The 21,398-nt window shown below is 45.1% G+C and overlaps 2 protein-coding genes across 2 annotated transcripts in view; one reads left to right on the plus strand and one right to left on the minus strand.

The window, feature by feature from the left end:
* LOC143291374 (uncharacterized) overlaps window positions 1-6,956 on the plus strand; it is a 13,023-nt gene extending 6,067 nt beyond the window's left edge. The window contains exons 2-3 of the mRNA XM_076601214.1: window positions 1-1,288; window positions 5,857-6,956. The exon at window positions 1-1,288 is cut by the window's left edge and continues 454 nt beyond it. Coding sequence (XP_076457329.1) covers window positions 1-1,288; window positions 5,857-5,900 — 1,332 coding nt within the window. The 3' untranslated portion in view covers window positions 5,901-6,956. The remainder of the gene's footprint in view (window positions 1,289-5,856) is intronic.
* Window positions 6,957-14,747: 7,791 nt separating this feature from the next.
* The window catches only part of LOC143291570 (uncharacterized), a 61,330-nt gene continuing 54,679 nt past the window's right edge, over window positions 14,748-21,398 (minus strand). The window contains exon 9 of the mRNA XM_076601491.1: window positions 14,748-19,265. Within this exon, the coding sequence (XP_076457606.1) occupies window positions 18,996-19,265 (270 nt within the window). The 3' untranslated portion in view covers window positions 14,748-18,995. The remainder of the gene's footprint in view (window positions 19,266-21,398) is intronic.

Below are 21,398 nucleotides of genomic sequence, written 5' to 3' on the forward strand. Positions count from 1 at the left end.
CAGGAGATCGTGCTGAGGCAGCAGCGGCAGCTGGAGCGACTGCGACAGGAGATCGAACAGCAGCGGCGCCGCTTGCTGAGTCGGGCCCGCTCCGACAGCCTGCCCCCACCCCCACCCCCACCCCACCTCCCCCACCCGGTGCCCCCCTCCCCCTTCCCCGTGGCGCCGCCCGTACCCCGACCTCCACCACCACCACCCCCAGCTCAGCAGCCCGCCCCCCGGCCTCCGGTCATCCCCACCACCCTGGATGGCGTCATCGACTTCGTGCCCGCCGAACACAAGGCGGCGGCTTCCCGACATCGGGGGTCCCCGCGGCGGCATCGGGTGATGGGCAGACCGACCGGGGACTGGATCGCCCGGCAGGTGATGCCCTCCAGCCACCTCCACCTCCACCACCAGCAGCACTACCACCCCCTCCCCTCACCCCACGCCCCAACCTCGGCCCTGTCGCGGATCTGGCGTGCAGGCAGTCCGGCGTCCGGCGTGGGTGTGGATGTGGGTGTGGCTGCCCGGGGGAAGGCGGCCGGCGTGCCGGAGAGGAAGAGCAGCCCGTGGTCCAACCTCCCGCTGCCCAGAAGCCTGCAGTCCCGGGCCATGAGCGTGGGCAGACAGATGTGCGTCACACAGTTCTACGAGTCTCACGGGTGCATTGACCCCGTGCATTACCTCCCGCCCGGCACGTCCAGCCAGGGACTCCTCATGGGCTGTGCCTCCAGTGCCTCCCAGCGCCTCTGTCAGGCGGCGGGGTCGCGCGTGCCCGGAGTCCGGCGGACCGGCGGTGGTGGCGTGTCCCGCCGGCTGGCTCTGGCCTTGATGATGCAGTCCCCTTCGTCCAAAAGCCTGCTGGAGACGTGTCTGACGCCCAACTCCATGACCAAAGCGGTGATGAGGATGATGAAGGGAGGGGGAGGAGAGGCGGGTTTGAACCCTGGCGCCTTGATGATGATGATGGGCGGAGAGGGAGGAGGTGGCATGGCGACGTTGGCGATGATGAAGATGATGACCAAGCCGCAGGCCGGAGGATCGCACGGTTCCGGCGGCGGCGGCGGCGGTGACTCTGTTCCGGCGGGCGCGGCGCAGCCGGCTGTGGCGGGTGGCGTGGGGTCGGCAGAGGGCGGCGCGGGGTGTGTGTCCATCCTGCCTCTCGTCATGGCCAGCGGTGTGGACGGAGGGCTGCTGTCCCCGGAAATGGCCAACACCGTCACTGACATGCGCAAGCAGATGCTTCCGTACACGTGCCAGGAGGTGAACCACGGAGTGTACTTCCGGATGTGCTGTCCTGGGAAAGGTGGGCTGTGTTGTGTGGTGTTGTGTGGTGTGGTGTGGTGTTGTGTTGTGTTGTGTGGTGTGGTGTTGTGTGGTGTGGTGTGTGTGTGTGGTGTGGTGTGGTGTGTTGTTGTGTTATGTTGTTCTGTTGTGTTGTGTGTTGTGTGTTGTTGTGTTGTTGTGTTGTTGTGTTGTGTTGTGTTGTGTGTTGTTGTGTTGTTGTGTTGTGTTGTGTTGTGTTGTGTGTTGTTGTGTTGTTGTGTTGTGTTGTGTTGTGTTGTGTTGTGTGTTGTGTGTTGTGTGTTGTTGTGTTATTGTGTTGTGTTGTGTTGTGTGTTGTGTTGTGTGTTGTTGTGTTATTGTGTTGTGTTGTGTTGTGTTGTGTGTTGTGTTGTGTGTTGTTGTGGTGTGTTGTTTTGTGTTGTGTGTTGTTCTTCCGGATGTGCTGTCCTGGGAAAAGTGTGTTGTGGTGTATTGTGTGTTATGGTGTTGTGTTGTGTTGTGTTGTGTTGTGTTGTGTTGTGTTGTGTTGTGTTGTGTTGTGTTGTTGTGTTGTGTTATGTGTTGTTGTGTTGTGTTGTGTTGTGTTGTGTTGTTGTGTTGTGTTGTGTTGTGTTGTGTGTTGTTGTGTTGTGTTGTTGTGTTGTTGTGTTGTGTTGTGTTGTTGTGTTGTGTTGTGTGTTGTTCTTCCGGATGTGCTGTCTTGGGAAAAAGTGTGTGTGTTGTGGTGTGGTGTGGTGTGGTGTGGTGTATATTTATGTTGTGGTGTGGTGTGGTGTGGTGCTGTGTGGTGTGGTGTGGTGTGTTCTGTGTTTATGTTTATGTTGTGGTGTGGTGTGGTGTGGTGAGGTGTGTGGTGTGGTATGGTGTGGTGTGTGTTTATGTTTATGTTGTGGTGTGCTGTGTTGTGTTGTGGTGTGCTGTGGTGTGTTGTGTTGTGTTGTGTTGTGTTGTGGTGTGTTGTGTTGTGTTGTGTTGTGTTGTGTTGTGCTGTGGTGTGCTGTGTTGTGTTGTGTTGTGGTGTGGTGTGTTGTGTTGTGTTGTGTTGTGGTGTGTTGTGTTGTGTTGTGTTGTGTTGTGTTGTGGTGTGTTGTGTTGTGTTGTGGTGTGTTGTGGTGTGCTGTGTTGTGTTGTGGTGTGCTGTGGTGTGTTGTGGTGTGCTGTGTTGTGCTGTGTTGTGCTGTGGTGTGCTGTGGTGTGGTGTGTTGTGGTGTGCTGTGTTGTGTTGTGGTGTGCTGTGGTGTGTTGTGGTGTGGTGTGGTGTGGTGTGGTGTGTTGTGGTGTGCTGTGGTGTGCTGTGGTGTGCTGTGGTGTGGTGTGTTGTGGTGTGTTGTGTTGTGTTGTGGTGTGCTGTGGTGTGCTGTGGTGTGGTGTGGTGTGCTGTGGTGTGGTGTGCTGTGGTGTGCTGTGTTGTGTTGTGGTGTGCTGTGGTGTGTTGTGGTGTGCTGTGTTGTGCTGTGGTGTGGTGTGGTGTGATGTGTTGTGCTGTGTTGTGGTGTGGTGTGGTGTGGTGTGTTGTGTTGTGCTGTGTTGTGGTGTGGTGTGGTGTGTTGTGTTGTGGTGTGGTGTGGTGTGTTGTGGTGTGCTGTGTTGTGTTGTGGTGTGCTGTGTTGTGTTGTGGTGTGGTGTGTTGTGGTGTGCTGTGGTGTGCTGTGGTGTGCTGTGTTGTGGTGTGGTGTGTTGTGGTGTGGTGTGCTGTGTTGTGGTGTGTTGTGTTGTGGTGTGCTGTGTTGTGGTGTGGTGTGGTGTGGTGTGGTGTGCTGTGGTGTGGTGTGGTGTGCTGTGTTGTGGTGTGTTGTGTTGTGGTGTGTTGTGGTGTGGTGTGCTGTGTTGTGGTGTGTTGTGTTGTGGTGTGTTGTGTTGTGGTGTGCTGTGTTGTGGTGTGGTGTGTTGTGGTGTGGTGTGCTGTGTTGTGGTGTGTTGTGTTGTGGTGTGCTGTGGTGTGTTGTGGTGTGGTGTGCTGTGTTGTGTTGTGGTGTGGTGTGGTGTGGTGTGCTGTGGTGTGGTGTGTTGTGTTGTGGTGTGGTGTGCTGTGGTGTGGTGTGTTGTGTTGTGGTGTGCTGTGGTGTGTTGTGGTGTGCTGTGGTGTGCTGTGGTGTGTTGTGTTGTGGTGTGTTGTGTTGTGTTGTGCTGTGTTGTGTTGTGGTGTGCTGTGTTGTGCTGTGTTGTGTTGTGGTGTGCTGTGTTGTGTTGTGGTGTGCTGTGGTGTGGTGTGCTGTGTTGTGTTGTGGGTTGTGATTTGTTGTGTGTGTTGTGGTGTGCTGTGTTGTGTTGTGGTGTGCTGTGTTGTGTTGTGGTGTGGTGTGCTGTGTTGTGTTGTGGTGTGCTGTGGTGTGTTGTGTTGTGGTGTGCTGTGGTGTGTTGTGGTGTGCTGTGTTGTGGTGTGCTGTGGTGTGCTGTGGTGTGTTGTGGTGTGCTGTGGTGTTGGTTTTTCCGGAGACAAACGGGTTGACAGGCCAGGAATGAAGAAAAAAATCATAATTATAACGAGGTTGGGAAGGTGTTTGTGGGAACGAGATGTTACAAAGAGAGTGCTTGAAAAGATGACATGTTGTGCACATGTTTTCCCCAAGGAGATTATTCACACACACACACACACACACACACACACACACACACACACACACACACACACACACACACACACACACACACACACAGAGGCACGACTGGAGGGAAGCAGGGCAGAGGGAACTGCCTCCCTGTGTCTGTGGTGACGGGACCAGGTTGATGTTTAATGTGACAGTGAGACGTGACTCGCATGTCAAGGCATCCGTCAAGGGATCTCCCCAACAACGAACACCCTGTGGTACTGGCCACCTGGTGTGTGTGTGTGTGTGTGTGTGTGTGTGTGTGTGTGTGTGTGTGTCTGTCTGTCTGTCTGTCTGTCTGTCTGTCTGTCTCTCTGTCTGTGTCTGTGTCTGTGTGTCTGTGTGCATACAACTTACACACATTTTCGCGCAAGGATCCACACCTACCCAGTTTTACACATGCAATTACTCACTCCTGTAACACAAGCTGGCTATAATGCCAACGCGCGCACATGCAAAACATTTGACAAAGAGAGAGAGAGAGAGAGAGAGAGAGAGAGAGAGAGAGAGAGAGAGAACCAACAGACTTTAGAATGAGATAATGGACAACTGGGTGGCCACGCCCATTTCCTCTTTTTTTTTCTCTTCTTTTTTTCTTCTTTTTTTTATTACAATTTTCTCTGTCTGCAAGTGTTGGCCCATGTGTTGTACAATCCAAGTGTTTGTTGTTGGTTTTCTGCTGTCCCCTATGAACCTTTTCAGTGGCATTACTCCCACGTCGCTCATTCCCCCATACACAGCCACCCCCGGGTTCATCTGTCACAGTCCCAACGTCGGCAGTCCACAGGGAACCATCGATGTTAGGTCGCCAAGAGGCCACACACCAGAGGAGACCCTGCACTGCTGCTGAGTCACTTCGGCGGTGTTCAGTGGTGCCTGTTCTGATTTAACGTACTTAGAACACCACCTACTATGTCCCCGTACTGACGACAAAAGCTTAGTCGAGGAGCCAGACTGAGTGAGATCGAGTCTCCCCCCCCCACCCCCCACCCCCGCCCCCCACTCCCTCACCCAACGAAACCCCCCTCTTCCTCCCCCCACCCCCCTCACCTCCCCTCCAGTATGGAGACCGCCATCACGTGCCCCCCCCCCCCGCCCCCCCAAGAACTATAGTTCACAGGCTTTTGGACTTTTTTTTTCATTGATGATGAAGGAAGATGGTGGTGATGACGATGTTGCTGTGGAGGTCTGTTAAGGTTTGGGACCACGTGACAAGGCTGTACTCCACTGACGCTTCCTGTCACAATGACATCCCGACGTCAGCCAGGCCCGAAAGATACAGACGCTTGCAGTGTTGGTCTTGAGATCTGAGCAACACACCAAAAGACACATCTGTGAGATGGATGATACTCGACAGTGTGGTCCCAGTCTCCCCACTGAAGCCCATAGCACACTTAACTCTGGGCAGGATTCGGCTGTGGGCCAAAAAACCCACCTGTAGGAATTGAACCCGTGTCTCTCCAGCCGTCAGTCGGTGACGCTAACCACTTCGCCACGGTCGCCTCTCTCTCTCTCTCTCTCTGTCTGTCTCTCTCTCTCTCTCTTCCCTTTCTCAAGTTTTCTGTTTCTGCAAAATTTTACCAGGGTCAAATCTCTTGTTTCGCTGGATTCTTTTTACGTGCGTAAAGTGAAGTGCATGCTGCACACGGGACCTGGTTTTATCACTAGACCGCCATCACGTCCCCACCCATCCCCGAGAACTAGGGCGGTTTGGGACTACCTGACAAGGCTGTACTCGACGCTTCCTTTCATAATGATATCCCGGCGTCAGTGCATGCTGCACACGGGACCTCGTTCTATCACTGGATCCGAAATACTAATAATGTGTGTGTGTGTGTGTGTGTGTGTGTGTGTGTGTGTGTGTGTGCAAGCACGTCTCGTTTGTGATTGGTCTTTGACCCCTACCCCACCACCACCACACACCCCACCACCACCACCATCTCTGGTCCAACGTACACTTTCTTCTCATTCACTTTTTTTTTTTTAACTTTCTTTTCAGTGCACCCGCCCTCCATGCTGGAAATGATGTCACACTGCGGCTGAACTGTCACGTGACGTACGCCCTGTCACGTTGATGGCACGTGACTTGCACGTGGCACCACACGACGGTCATTGGGGATTTCTTGCACGTGGGACTCCACGCGACGGCACGAGAGTGTTGAGCAGTGACGACAGCTTTGTGACTGGACATGCTTGCGGCTTGGTGACGCTGTGGTGAAGTCTTGGAAAAGAGAACAACAAGTGTTGATGAATTTTTCGGCGTTCGGCTGCAGGATAAGAAACTAGGTTATGACGGCTGTTTGTTTACAGACTCATAGACAAGATGATGACGTAGTCCAGTGTTAGTCTTGAGCATTGCTTCCCTTGGTTACAGAACAAAAGACATGGTTATCATTTTGGTCCACTTTTAATTTTGGACATTTTGGTTTCTTTAGCTACGCAATGTTAGATAGAACACGGGGTATTTTGTTACAGAATAAAACAGGATTATCATTTTGGTCCACTTTTAATTTGGGACATTTTGATTCCTTTAGCTACGTAATAATTTTTTTTTTTTTTAAGAAGAAAAATGTAACTGGATATTTTCTTGCAGGATGAAGTGCAGAATTATGATAGTTTTATTTTTCATTCTGGACATTTTAGTTTCTTTAGCTGCGTAGCAAAAAAATGGAGCACTGAATATTTTGTTGCAGAATGATAGACATGATTATAATTTTGGGTCGCTTTTAATTTTGGACATTTTGGTTTCATTAGCTACGTGATAATAGATAAAACACGGGGTATTTTGTTACAGAATAAAAGACAGGATTATCATTTTCGTCCACTTTTAATTTTGGACACTTTCGTTCCTTTGGACACGACGTAACAAAAGATGTAATTCTGGATATTTGGTAACAAAAAGAAAGAATGAATTGTAGACACTTGGCTGCAAAAAGCTGATACCGTGTAGATAGAGGAAAACAAATGCAGGTCAGTAACTCTTCTTTCTTGGAACCACGTGACGAAGATGCTATGTGTAACAATATATACCGCCCATTCTGAATGTCCTGTCTGTGAATCCCCTTTTTGTGCACTGTATTGTCTTCTGCCTGATGAATGAAGAGGTATTTCACTGACTGGTTTCTGTCACAACCTGTTTGATTCAAGTCCGGTAGAGGGAGTGGCTGTCCCTCTGACCTGAACGTTGATCACGATCCACCACGAATCAAACGAATATTGGCAACATTCCCAAACACACAATGCTCAGTGGAGCAGTCTCTGTGGACCTTCTGAACCACTAAACATGGCCTCGGGAATCGTTGCTTAGCCCTCCTGCGGCAAACCTGTGGCAGGGTGTGTGTGTGTGTGTGTTCTCCGTCTCTTTCTCTTTCGTCATCACTCTTTATCTCTCTTCTTCCTCCTCAGTGTCTGTCTCTGTCTCTCCCTGTCTGTCTCTCACAGTGTGTCACTCATAGAAACAGATTATGAACATGGCGTGTTCATAGCACATCTTTGTCAGTGTGTGAGTGGGTGAGAGTGAGAGAGAGAGAGAGAGAGGTGGGGCAAACTTACAGAACTAGGGAGAGAGAGAGCTAGAGAGAGAGAGAGGGGGGGATAGACTTAAAGAGCTATGGAGAGAAGCTAGAGAGAGAGAGAGAGGCAGAGAGAGAAAGAAAAAGGGAGAGTGAGAGAGAGAGAGAGAAAGAAGTGAAAGAGAGAGCAAACAGTATGCAGACTGACGGAGAAAGAAGTGATAGACAGTGAACAGTATGCAGACTGACGGAGAAAGAAGTGATAGACAGTGAACAGTATGCAGACTGACGGAGAAAGAAGTGATAGACAGTGAACAGTATGCAGACTGACGGAGAAAGAAGTGATAGACAGTGAACAGTATGCAGACTGACGGAGAAAGGAGTGACAGACAGCAAACAGTATGCAGACTGACGGAGAAAGGCCAGGAGTACCACTCAAAACCAACAGCAGACACTGATAGAGATTATCAACTTTTATTGTCTGTAAAACTCAAAAGCAGTTTTGATTATGAAAGCAAACAAATCACGTGATATGTGATGTGTATCTATTACTTATGAAGGCGAGAAATCCCATCATACAACAGTTTAAAAACACAACAAGATTTACATAGATGCCTTCACGCTGACAACAACTGTTCACACTAGTTGTGTCCACGTGACATCAACAACGTGTTGATATGTATTCTCTGACAACACCAACAACAAATCACACGTGGAAGTTGTAACTGATATGTTTGTGATATGTCTTTGGAAATGTGCCCATACCTGCTCAAGAACAAGAACAAGTAAACAAAACAGAACAAAAACAACAAGAGACATGGGAAAGAAAGAATAAACAACTGAACTGAGTCAATGCAAAAATACACGAGAGAGAAAGAGACAGAGATACAGAGAAGAGAGAGAGGGATTGGAGGGGGGGGTTGGGGGGGGGGGGTAAGCTGAGATGGATTTCAGTGTGAAAAAAAAGGGGGCAAAAAAAAGAAGATAAAAAAAGGTCATAAAAAATTAAAACAAACAAGTAAATGAATAAAGACATCTGAGGATCAACTGGTCTCTGACTACACAAATCTTCTAAATGATGGTGGACTCTGCAAAACTAAAGTTAGAAACTAAAGGAAGTTTAAAGAGAATCACCTCTCTCTCTCCCTCTCTGTACACCACCACATACATATTTTATACATGGTGTCAAGACAAAGGTGCACGACAAAAGCTGCCACAGGTGTGGGCCATCTCACCTCACCAAGATCACCAACCCCTCACTATCGTAACTAAAACTAACCACAACAGAATAAGCCAAGTGGTACGTCATTGCTGACATCAAATGATGTGTGTAAAAAATAAAAAAAAAGCAAAAAAAGCAAGCCCCTCAAAACAAGACCAACCGATACATTCGATATTCGATATCGGTGGATGGGGAGGGGGAAGGGAGGGTGGGGAGGAGGAAGGGAGGGTGGATGGGGAAGGGAGGGTGGGGAGGAGGAAGGGAGGGTGGATGGGGAAGGGAGGGTGGATGGGGAGGGGGAAGGGAGGGTGGGGAGGAGGAAGGGAGGGTGGATGGGGAAGGGAGGGTGGATGGGGAAGGGAGGGTGGGGAGGAGGAAGGGAGGGTGGATGGGGAAGGGAGGGTGGATGGGGAGGGGGAAGGGAGGGTGGGGAGGAGGAAGGGAGGGTGGATGGGGAGGGGGAAGGGAGGGTGGGGAGGAGGAAGGGAGGGTGGATGGGGAAGGGAGGGGGAAGGAAGGCTGGATGGGGAGGGGGAAGGGAGGGTGGGTGGGGAGGGGGAAGGAAGGGAGGGTGGGGAGGGGGAAGGGAGGGTGGATGGGGAAGGGAGGGTGGATGGGGAGGGGGAAGGGAGGATGGGGAGGGGGAAGGGAGTGGGTTGGGGGAGACAGAGAGAAAGGGAGGGTGGAATGGTGGTGGTGTGGTGGCTTGTGGAGGGGCAGCACAGACAAAAAGCGTATCGCCTGGATTTCTGAAAAATAACATGAATAATTTATCAATAATAATAGTTATTCTAAAAAAAAGAAAGAAAAAAATCCATGATTCTTCAAATCAATCAATTCAGCAAAACTACTGCAGGCAAGAGAGACACTGGGCATAGGACAGAAGAGGAAATGTACAAAAATAAAATAAAATAAAATAAAACCAAAAAAATTAAACTAAATAAACAAACATGTTTTTCTAATTGACCCAAAATAACAACAACTGTACAATTGTAACACATTTCACAAAGCTACAACCTTAAAACGACTTCAAGCCAGCACTGTACACAACCCACCGACCAGTTCAAGTAAACCTTGTGCTTTATTTCAAGATGTGGAAACAAGCACCACCACCACCACCCCAGTGAACAGCCTCAGTTGAAGGGTTCCACAACCCATCACATGCCTTCTGGGCGGCAGAAGACATCCAAACAGATCACTTTCCCTTCGAATAATCATGTTGCCATTGACAGTTATCAAAAAAATTCAAAGTTGCGATGTCTATCCATGTAGATTTTACGAAGAGCCTTACAATCTTTCGATGAAAAAGACCTATGAAAGAAAATTACTGAGAGGAACATGTAGACAGCTGATAGTTAATCTGACATAAGAAACAAGTGGAACATCTTTGTTTTCAATCCAAAACACTGACATATGAGGTCAGTGAGTAGTGTTAAGCGATGTATGAATGCAACATGTAAACACTCTGAGTAAAGGCAAAAATGAAAAAAACAAAAACAAAAACCCCCAACAAAATAAAAAAGGAAACAAAACAGACAACCAACAACAACAACAAAAAAAAGAAACAGAAAAAACTGAACAAACCAACAGTTCCAAACCACCCCGTTTCACACACGCACAGATGAATTTGCGGCAAGCTTTGCAAACACTTCTTGTACCATCACTTTTGGTAAAATGTCATACAACTTTCAAGTGTTCAAACACCACCTCCATAATCTATCTTTGCCGAATCAATGCTGTGCTGTACTGACATGTTAATTCAAAAGCACACATGTACATGTATACAGCCTTGCATACATGTAAACTTGTATCACAAAAGCACACACGCATACATATACCAGAAAATACAGGCATCAGAAGTGTACTTTCCATGTGTAAAAAAATAAACACACTGTTTAGTTATGGCTTGACAGTATTTTAAAAATTACTATCAATAAGTAATATATATGTCATTTTATCTTTTGCTCATTGTTGTTACAAAGACATATGCCAGATTCTTGATACACAAAACACAGCAAACAATGCTCAAGAATTAAATCTGCAAACTTCAATCCACACATTAATTAAACATTACTGTTTGGAAACCTGAAATGTACATTTGTTACCATGAGAAAATCTGAAATGGACATGATGATTAGCATGACACCAACAGAAAAAATGAGAAGCCGTTTACATAAAAATACACTCTATCCCAATATTCTGACATTTAAGTTTTAATCCACCAAATACAGCAAAAATACTCTTGAACAGCCAACCGTGACTACTATTTTGTGCTGTCAATACTGCTGCTGCTACTGATGATGGTGATAACGTCACTCATTAGCAAGACAAAGCATACAACTGTGTGAATATATGCTCCATTCACTCTTCAAACCTACACTCATTGCATTCAGGGCGAGAAAGTCGACACTGCCAGTTTTATGTTGTCAGAGAGAGAAAATTAATCATACTGTTAGAACACGAGAGAAGAGAGAGAGAGAAAGAGAGAGAGAAGAGAGAGAGAAAGAGAGAGAGAAACTGACAAGAGAAAGGAGGTTGTGAGAGGCGCTATCAACATGGACACGGATTTAGATTTAGAACCAAGGTTGGACAAATTTAGAACGACAGTGGGGAAGATTTGGAACTATAGTCTGTGGAAAATGATTGATACAAAACAAAAAATCAGCCAACCGATTTAACAAGCCAACAAAGACCTGAAGAAAGAGAAAGAATTCTGGACAGCAAAACACAACAAACACCTGAAGAAAGAGGAAGAATTCTGGACAGCAAAACACAACAAACACCTGAAGAAAGAGGAAGAATTCTGGACAGCAAAACACAACAAAGACCTGAAGAAAGAGAAAGAATTCTGGACAGCAAAACACAACAAAGACCTGAAGAAAGAGGAAGAATTCTGGACAGCAAAACACAACAAAGACATGAAGAAAGAGGAAGAATTCTGGACAGCAAAACACAACAAAGACCTGAAGAAAGAGAAAGAATTCTGGACAGCAAAACACAACAAAGACCTGAAGAAAGAGGAAGAATTCTGGACAGCAAAACACAACAAAGACCTGAAGAAAGAGAAAGAATTCTGGACAGCAAAACACAACAAAGACCTGAAGAAAGAGGAAGAATTCTGGACAGCAAAACACAACAGAGACATGAAGAAAGAGGAAGAATTCTGGACAGCAAAACACAACAAACACCTGAAGAAAGAGGAAGAATTCTGGACAGCAAAACAGCACAGACAACGTAAATGGACACAGGAAAAAGCATTCTCTCTCTCTCTCTCTCTCTGTCATGGCAAGCAGATGAATAAATCCAAGAGAATTTCTCACAGGAATATTTACAAACTGGTCAACATCTTGAAATAGGTTGAGATATATACTTCACAAAAGACAACAACCTCCCCCCCAAAAAAACAACACAAAACAAACCAAAACAACAACAACAACTTGATTATGAAATGTCTTTACAAACTCTTTAACAGATTACTTCGAGAGAGAGAGAGAGAGACAAAGAAGTGACACAGACATATCTCACACACACACACACACACACACACACACACACACACATGCGCGCACATAAACACACACACAAAATCACACGCATAAACACAAACACACAATGACAAACATAAACACACACACAAACACATGCTTACACACGAACATACACACACACACGCTTACACACACAAACACTCGCACACACAGTGACACACACACACAAACAAACATACACACACACTCACTTATACACACACAAACACACACACACAGTGACACACACACACAAACACTCACACACACACACACAGTGACACACACACACACAGTGACACACACACACAAACACACACACACACAGTGACACACACACACAAACACACACACACACAGTGACACACACACACAAACACACACACACACAGTGACACACACACACAAACACTCACACACACAGTGACACACACACACAAACACTCACACACACAGTGACACACACACACAAACACACACACACACAGTGACACACACACACAAACACACACACTAACAAAACAAACACAGCTACAACTGTGTACACCAACAGGATCGCTGGGGTGGGTGTGAGAAAAAGACGGCGGGTAGCAAAACACCACACAGCCATTCTCACAACTGTGTACGCCAACAGGATCGCTGGGGTGGGTGTGAGAAAAAGACGGCGGGTAGCAAAACACCACACAGCCATTCTCACAACTGTGTACGCCAACAGGATCGCTGGGGTGGGTGTGAGAAAAAGACGGCGGGTAGCAAAACACCACACAGCCATTCTCACAACTGTGTACGCCAACAGGATCGCTGGGGTGGGTGTGAGAAAAAGACGGCGGGTAGCAAAACACCGCACAGCCATTCTCACAACTGTGTACGCCAACAGGATCGCTGGGGTGGGTGTGAGAAAAAGACGGCGGGTAGCAAAACACCACACAGCCATTCTCACAACTGTGTACGCCAACAGGATCGCTGGGGTGGGTGTGAGAAAAAGACGGCGGGTAGCAAAACACCGCACAGCCATTCTCACAACTGTGGACGCCAACAGGATCGCTGGGGTGGGTGTGAGAAAAAGACGGCGGGTAGCAAAACACCACACAGCCGTTCTCACAACTGTGTACGCCAACAGGATCGTTGGGGTGGGTGTGAGAAAAAGACGGCGGGTAGCAAAACACCACACAGCCGTTCTCAAACTGTGGACGCCAACAACAACAACAACAAAAACCACAACGCTGGCAGTCACAACTGTGAGCGATCCAAAAACCGCCCCCACACTCAAAACATCCTCCACCCCCCCACGCCCACCCAGCCCCCACCTCCGCTCCACAACACAGTGATGTCTACATCAATTTGTTCAGGAAGCCAACACCAACACGTGACAATGACCATACTACTCCTCCTCCTGCGTTCGTGGACCTGAACTCTCACGTTCTCTTGTATGTACACCAGTGGGATTTTACATGTATGGCCGTTTTTATCCCGCCATGTAGGCAGCCATACTCCGTTTTCAGGGCGTGCTTGTTGGGTATGTTCTTGTTTCCATAACCCATCGAACACCGATGCGGATTACAGGATCTTTAATGTGTGCATTTGATCTTCTGCTTGTGTATACACACGAAGGGTGTTCAGGCACAAGCAGGTCTGCACATAATGTTGATCTGGGAGATCAGAAAAATCTCCACCCTTTACCCACCAGGCGCTGTTACCAAGATTCAAACCCGGGGCCCTCAGATTGAACGTCCAACATTTCAACCACTCAGGCATTAATGGCAGAATGATGCACTGTTCACACACAATGCAGAACCTGGAAAAGGAACGTTCCACAACATACAACTTGTTCCAGGACCCAACAGCTGTCGTTCCACAACATACAACTTGTTCCTGGACCCAACATACAACTTGTTCCTGGACCCAACAGCTGTCGTTCCACAACATACAACTTGTTCCAGGACCCAACAGCTGTCGTTCCACAACATACAACTTGTTCCAGGACCCAACAGCTGTTGTTCCACAACATACAACTTGTTCCTGGACCCAACAGCTGTCGTTCCACAACATACAACTTGTTCCAGGACCCAACAGCTGTTGTTCCACAACATACAACTTGTTCCTGGACCCAACAGCTGTCGTTCCACAACATACAACTTGTTCCAGGACCCAACAGCTGTTGTTCCACAACATACAACTTGTTCCTGGACCCAACAGCTGTCGTTCCACAACATACAACTTGTTCCTGGACCCAACAGCTGTCGTTCCACAACATACAACTTGTTCCTGGACCCAACAGCTGTCGTTCCACAACATACAACTTGTTCCTGGACCCAATAGCTGTCTGTCTGGACAGAGGTTAACACTCATCCCTCCCCAACACCCTTCACCATGCACACACACACACACACACACAACACATTCACAACTTACACAGACACAACACACAAACACAAACTGTTGAGTTCATTCAATACATATAAAACCATCAACTGAAAAACAAAAACAAAAATCTATCAGTGTAAGATAAGACATGCATCATTTGTCTATAAAAAAAAAGATAATAATAATAATAATAAAATTTTAAAAGGATAAAAAGACCTCTGGGGGAAGCTCCTGCACATAGAACAGGGACCCAGAGAACAGAAGACTGTTTTCTTTTTTTTTGCAAAAGGTACTAACTGCAAGTAGCTGTGTGAATCCCATATTTTACACAGAAAATCCACTGACCTTAAAGATACCACCTACAACTAACCATGCAAGAAAAGCGCTACTGTTCGTGACAATTTACACCTCTTTTACATATGTGATTCTTAGCTCATCTGCTATTGTAAATTGAAGAGTTCCTTTGAACACAAGAAAAGCTTTGTACAAACATCAGTATAAAGCAAGCAATGATAGGATATACAGGGAGCAAAGCAAAAACTATTCTAAACTGCTGAATGTTGGTGATTAAAAAAAGATTTAAAAAAAAGATCAACAAATGGGTGATGGGACTGCTAACAATTATCCCAGAACTATACACACATATATATTCTTTTCTATCTTTTTTTAATAATTGAAAAACTGTTACATGATAGTGAAATACACTGAAACATTTTCACCACCTGAAGCCAGTAGTTTTTAACACGACAAAGAAAATAAGAGCAATGCCCCAAAAGACTGACAAGAACACAAGCAAAGAACGAATGACTCCTGTTCATCACAGTTCATGTCTTCACACAACCAACCAGTCACTGAATGAAGAAGAAGAAGAAGAATTATGCAAAAAGCAGATATCACTGCCCAAATACATTTCAACCGGCCACAGAACGTGCACTTCAGAAATGATGACATGCACTGAACTGCAAACACTGCGTCAGCTGTCACATTTTTTTTTTCCATTATGCATAATCACTGCCCCGAGCATAATCAACACTCAGAACACTATGAGGATAATAAAATGTAATTAATGAATGGGACTGCAAGTTTTAAACAAGTCACTCCTCACTGAAAAGTTGACTGTTTTCCAGTTGGACAGCTGTCTACGTATGGGTAAATATGAAAGGCGTGCACATCCACACAGACACACTTGAGTGATGCATGGTTAATCAAATGACTAACTGATTTACACACAATCTTGAGTGATGCATGGTTAATCAAATGACTAACTGATTTACACACAATCTTGAGTGATGCATGGTTAATCAAATGACTAACTGATTTACACACAATCTTGAGTGATGCATGGTTAATCAAATGACTAACTGATTTACACACAATCTTAACAATATTAAAGAGGAAAAACCTACATATCCACAACACCTCAAGCAAATCAATAACAAAACAACCCACACCTCTCACCCACACACAAAGGGAAAAAAAGTGAACTGACATCCCGTCCTGCTATGCTCGCTATCAACCGTTTTTCTCTTATCTGTCTTTTGGATGACCAAGAAATATGGTATTCTAAAATCTCTGAAAAGCAATCTTTTCGTTTAAGTATCATGTTGCACGACGAAACTTAGTTTAAAATAAAAGGGTGGTGAAAAGAGCAGACAAAAGTAACCATTATTTATTTTCACATGCAGCACCCAAAGTCCTTTATTTTCAGTGCAAATCTCTGCGTATGTTCTCTTGAATGAAAGAAGCTGCACACACACACACACACACATAAACACCCCTACCCCCCCAAATCCCCTCAAACACACACAGGAATCAGAGTGCTGGCAGTTTGCTTGCATTTGAATGTCCCCTCACATTCCAGTAAACCTCAAAATGATTGTGGTTCATATTTATCAACTACAGTCATTTAGAAATGATGGTAGGTTTGGGGCGGTGGGGGGGGGGGGGTGAAGAGGGGGAGGGGAGGGCTTGCGCAGAATAGTTTGTGGAGAGACAGACGTTCAGGATCCAAAGAACGGGGAGAGGGGAAGTCACAGAGACAGAGATGCTGGATATCAACCAGAAAGATTATTATGTATCAGACAGAGATGCTGCATATCAACCAGAAAGATTATTATGTATTAGAGAGAGATGCTGCATATCAACCAGAAAGATTATTATGTATCAGAGATGCTGGATATCAACCAGAAAGATTATTATGTATCAGAGAGAGATGCTGCATATCAACCAGAAAGATTATTATGTATCAGACAGAGATGCTGCATATCAACCAGAAAGATTATTATGTATCAGACAGAGATGCTGGATATCAACCAAAGGAGTATCATGTTTCAGTCTTTAAGATATTCCACATCCACTTCATCTTCCCCGACTTACACAGGATGGTTCTCATGGCTGGGCTCAGGTGTCCATTACACAGAAAGAAAGAAAGAAAGGAACAGAAAGAAAGAACGGAAAGAAAGAAAGAAAAGAAAATTATGATGATTTGAGCCTCACTGACAAGAAAGAAAACGAAAAAAAAGAAAGAATGAATGAAAGAAGTTAGTAAAAAAAGGGGGGATTCAGGAAAGATATCAAAGCCATGAATCCACTTTTCTTTTTTTTTCCTTTTTTTCAACCCCCACCAGGATGTTTGGGAGGGGAGGCAACTCCTACCTTCTCCCTTTCCCCTTCACCCTACCCTCCAGTTCTCTCCCCTCCTCTGACAGCCTGGCCCACTGCACACCTTGTGCACACTGCGAACAAGGACGATTCACTGCGGAAGGCTTTCAATCTGGGGGTGGGAGCAGTTCTCGTCATTACCAGTCATGATCACAAAGGTGACTTTGAAAGAAATTCTTGTACATTTCGGGAACAACCCCCTCATCTACTGTCCCCTTCACAACCCCCACCCCCACCCAAAAATGACTGATGTTTATCACTGTAATGAAATCCTTTACAATAGAAAGAAAGAAACAACAACCAAAAAAGAACAACATATGAACGAAATAAAAGAATCTGCAATAAACTCCTGTTCCCCATACAGTCACACTGCACTTTCTGTTCATTCCCTGTATTTAGGATGATGGACGACTTTCAACTCAAACACACAGACTGCTGCAGTCAGCATCATCATTTCATTACAATATATCAAACAGAACCTACTAACTGATCACCTACACAGGGGCCAAACCTCCCTGCACCAGGCTCAGAGTGAAAGCCACATGAACACGCAGCATGACAAGAAACAAACAGAAAAGACATAGTGGTTACACAACAAACTGGACAGCATGTCAGAGTGACCAACAGTGATAATCATCATCAGTCATATAATCAACAGTGATAATCATCATCATCAGTGATATAATCATCTTGCTATGAATCAAGTGTGGTGCATGTTTGAAAGAAACAAAACACAGAAAAAGAAAAGACAAAAAAAAGGGGACACCAAATCTTCCATGTCTGACTAAACATTTTCCAGCAAGAGGCATCATTATGGTCAAACCGTCTGAAACAATAACAATCATGCATGTCAAATGTTACAGGTCTGTACGAGTCTCTCTGTGTGTGTGCGATTGAAACCTGATTGAATGACACAGGAAACCAATGATGAGCGCCTAATGGCAGCTGTCAGTTCTACCCAGGCAGACAGCCTGATGTGTGAATGATTCTGTGTTTGTAAAACATTCAGAGACTGATCTCTGACCGAGGATAGTTGCTTGATAAGTATCCAAATCACCACCACCATCATCATCAAACCTTTGTGGACAACATAAAGCAAGCTGTGCATGTGCCCTCACAAAGCCTCCACTCACTGACTTCCTGCACTCTGAAAACAGAGCTGCACAGTGGACAGCAACAGAACACGGCACATTCTACACACAGGAAAAAAGGAGCAAATTTCAGGATTCCCTGTCACAATATGGCTTTTCAAAAAAACGTGACCGATAAGGCAACACAACAGAGACAAGAGTGGATGGGTGTGTGTGTGTGTGTGTGTGTGTGTGTGTGTGTGTGTGTGTGTGTGTACATATATGAGAGAAAGAGAAAAGCGAGAGAATGAAAGAGAGAGAGGAGAAAGAGAGAAGAGGAGGAGAGGGAGAGAGAGAGAGAAAACGAGACAGACAGCAAGAGAGTGAAGGAGAGAGGAAGAGCTATACAGACACAGAGAGAGATGAAGAGAGGGAGGGAGAGAGAGAGAGACAGAGAGGGACAGAACACACACAAGGAAGATTACACAATTCCCACCTGTTGCAAAACTTCAGATAAATCTATACCTATTACTCAAACATACACCACGAAGCTACCGCGGCCAAGCTGCCTGCTTCAGGGTTGGGGGGGAAAAAAAGAAAAAAAAAACAACCCCAAAACAACAACCACACACCACACACACCCTGACTGAAGCCATGAACCTAACCATGCAGACAGCCCGTCACCTCAAGCACTAACGAGTAGGTAGCAGTTCACGCACACCCCCCCCCAGCGCCACTCTAAATGGGGCCCCCCACCCCCACCCCCACCCCCCAGTGCCGCTCTAAATGGGGGTGCCAATGCTCGGGTCGCCCATGCCGACGCTCATCTGGCTGGTGTTGACCCGCGAGTCCGTGCCGTCCTCCTCCGAGCTGTAGCGGCGGCCCCCGTGACCCTCGTGACCCCCCATCCCGCCGTCAGCGTCGTAGCCCCTGTTGCGGCGCCCCTGGTGGAAGTCGTTGGCGTAGCGAGGGGGGCGGCCGACGTCTCCGGGGGGCGAGGACTTGTCAGCTGACGTCTCCTCCATGGCCTTGTTGGTCACACCCCCACCGGGCTGAGCAGACGACGCAGCAACAAACAAACAAACATCCCAGTTATTTGTTGATGTCTTGACTGATTTAATCATCAATTTATCTATTTATTCATTATTATGGCTGAGCAAACGACACAGCAACAAACAAACATCCCGGTTATTTGTTGATGTCTTGACTGATTTCTTGATTTAATCATCAATTTATCTATTTATTCATTATTATGGCTGAGCACACGACGCAGCAACAAACAAACAAACACCCCGGTTATTTGTTGATGTCTTGACTGATTTAATCATCAATTTATCTATTTATTCGTTATTATGGCTGAGCAAACAACACAGCAACAAACAAACAAAGATCCCAGTTATTTGTTGATGTCTTGACTGATTTCTTGATTTAATCATCAATTTATCTATTTATTCATTATTAAGGCTGAACAAACAACACAGCCACAACAAACAAACATCCCAGTTATTTGTTGATGTCTTGACTGATTCATCAATTTATCTATTTATTCATTATTAAGGCTGAACAAGCAACACACCCACAACAAACAAACATCCCAGTTATTTGTTGATTTCTTCACTGACTGACTGATTCATCAGTTTATTTATTCACCATTTAGGCTGAAAAACAACAACAAACACTGGAGCAATTTATCAATTTCTTGATTGATGGATTGATTCATGAATTCATTTATCTATTATTCAGGCAGAAAAACAACAACAAACATCCGAGTTATTTACTGATTTCGTGATTGATTGATTCATCAATCTATTCATTTATTATTCAGGCTGAAAAATAACAACAAACATCCAAGTTATTTACTGATTTCTCGATTGATTGATTCATCAATTACCCCCCAAAACAGAATGTGGCTGCCTATATGGCGGGGTAAAAACGGTCATACAGGTAAAAGCCCGCACATGTACATACAAGTGAACTTGGGAGTTGCAGCTAATGAACGAAGGAGGAGGAGGAGGAGAAGAAGATTATCAATTCATTTATCTATTCATCATTTTTCAAAACATCCAAATTGTTCACTTATTGATTTACCGATTGATTAATCAATTAATTCATTATCTTAAAAAAATCCAAAATTGCTGATTGACTAATTGACTGAGCAATCAATTTATTCATTTATAAAAAAATGAATCCAAATTATTGATTAATTATCAGTTTATTTATCTATTTCTCTATCAAAACAACTCCAAATTATTGAGTAATTGATAAATCAACTCTTTTCTTCTTTTTTTAAAAAAACATCCAACTTATCTATTGACTTTGTGATAGAGTGACTAATCAATTCATGTTTTTTTTCATCTATTGATCGATGTGTTTATCTATTCATTTGTTATTTTATACATGCATACATACATAGATATTACATATATATATATATATATATATATATATATATATATATTCATTCATTCCTTTATTTATTGATTTTGGATCGTGGTCTGCAGAAAGAGTCAAAACTCAAGATAAAACGTTTGATTCAGAATGTGCAAAGTGAGCAAAAGGTGGAGAGACTGTCATGAAAGAGAGTGAGATATACATGTATAATCATTTATTTTTTAAGTAATAAAAAAAAAGAAAGAAGAAAATGCCCTGAAATGACGTTTTTTCATGTTCACACTTGAATGTTTGAATTACTGTGAATCAAATGATGTTACTTTCTGAACACACACACACACACACACACACAGAGAAAAAAAATGAAGCCATTCAGTATTTCCCCTGAAACCCAAACCACCAGTCTTCAGATTTTGTTACGTCATCAAAGAGGCTGCAACATCCAAACCACCAGACTTCAGATTTTGTTACGTCATCAAAGAGGCTGCAACATCCAAACTACCAGATGTAAGACTTTAAAGTTATGTTCTCATAAAATAAGGGGAAAAAAATTCTTTGTGAGTAACATACAAAAAAAAAGAAAAGAATAAAGAAAAATGTTTAAAAGGCAATGTCATGCCAGCATGTGTCCCCCTGCCTTAACCCCCACCACCCCTCACCCCCCACCCCACTTTCTTAAAAGGGTCAGGAAAGAAAAGAGAGAGAGAGAGAGAGAGAGAGAGAGAGAGAATAGAATGAAAGAAATGGGTAAAGAAACAAAAATAATTAGGGAGGGAGGGCAAGAGAGAGAGAGA

The sequence above is a fragment of the Babylonia areolata genome, chromosome 17 (assembly GCF_041734735.1).
Source record: "Babylonia areolata isolate BAREFJ2019XMU chromosome 17, ASM4173473v1, whole genome shotgun sequence".
Lineage (NCBI taxonomy): Eukaryota > Metazoa > Mollusca > Gastropoda > Neogastropoda > Buccinidae > Babylonia > Babylonia areolata.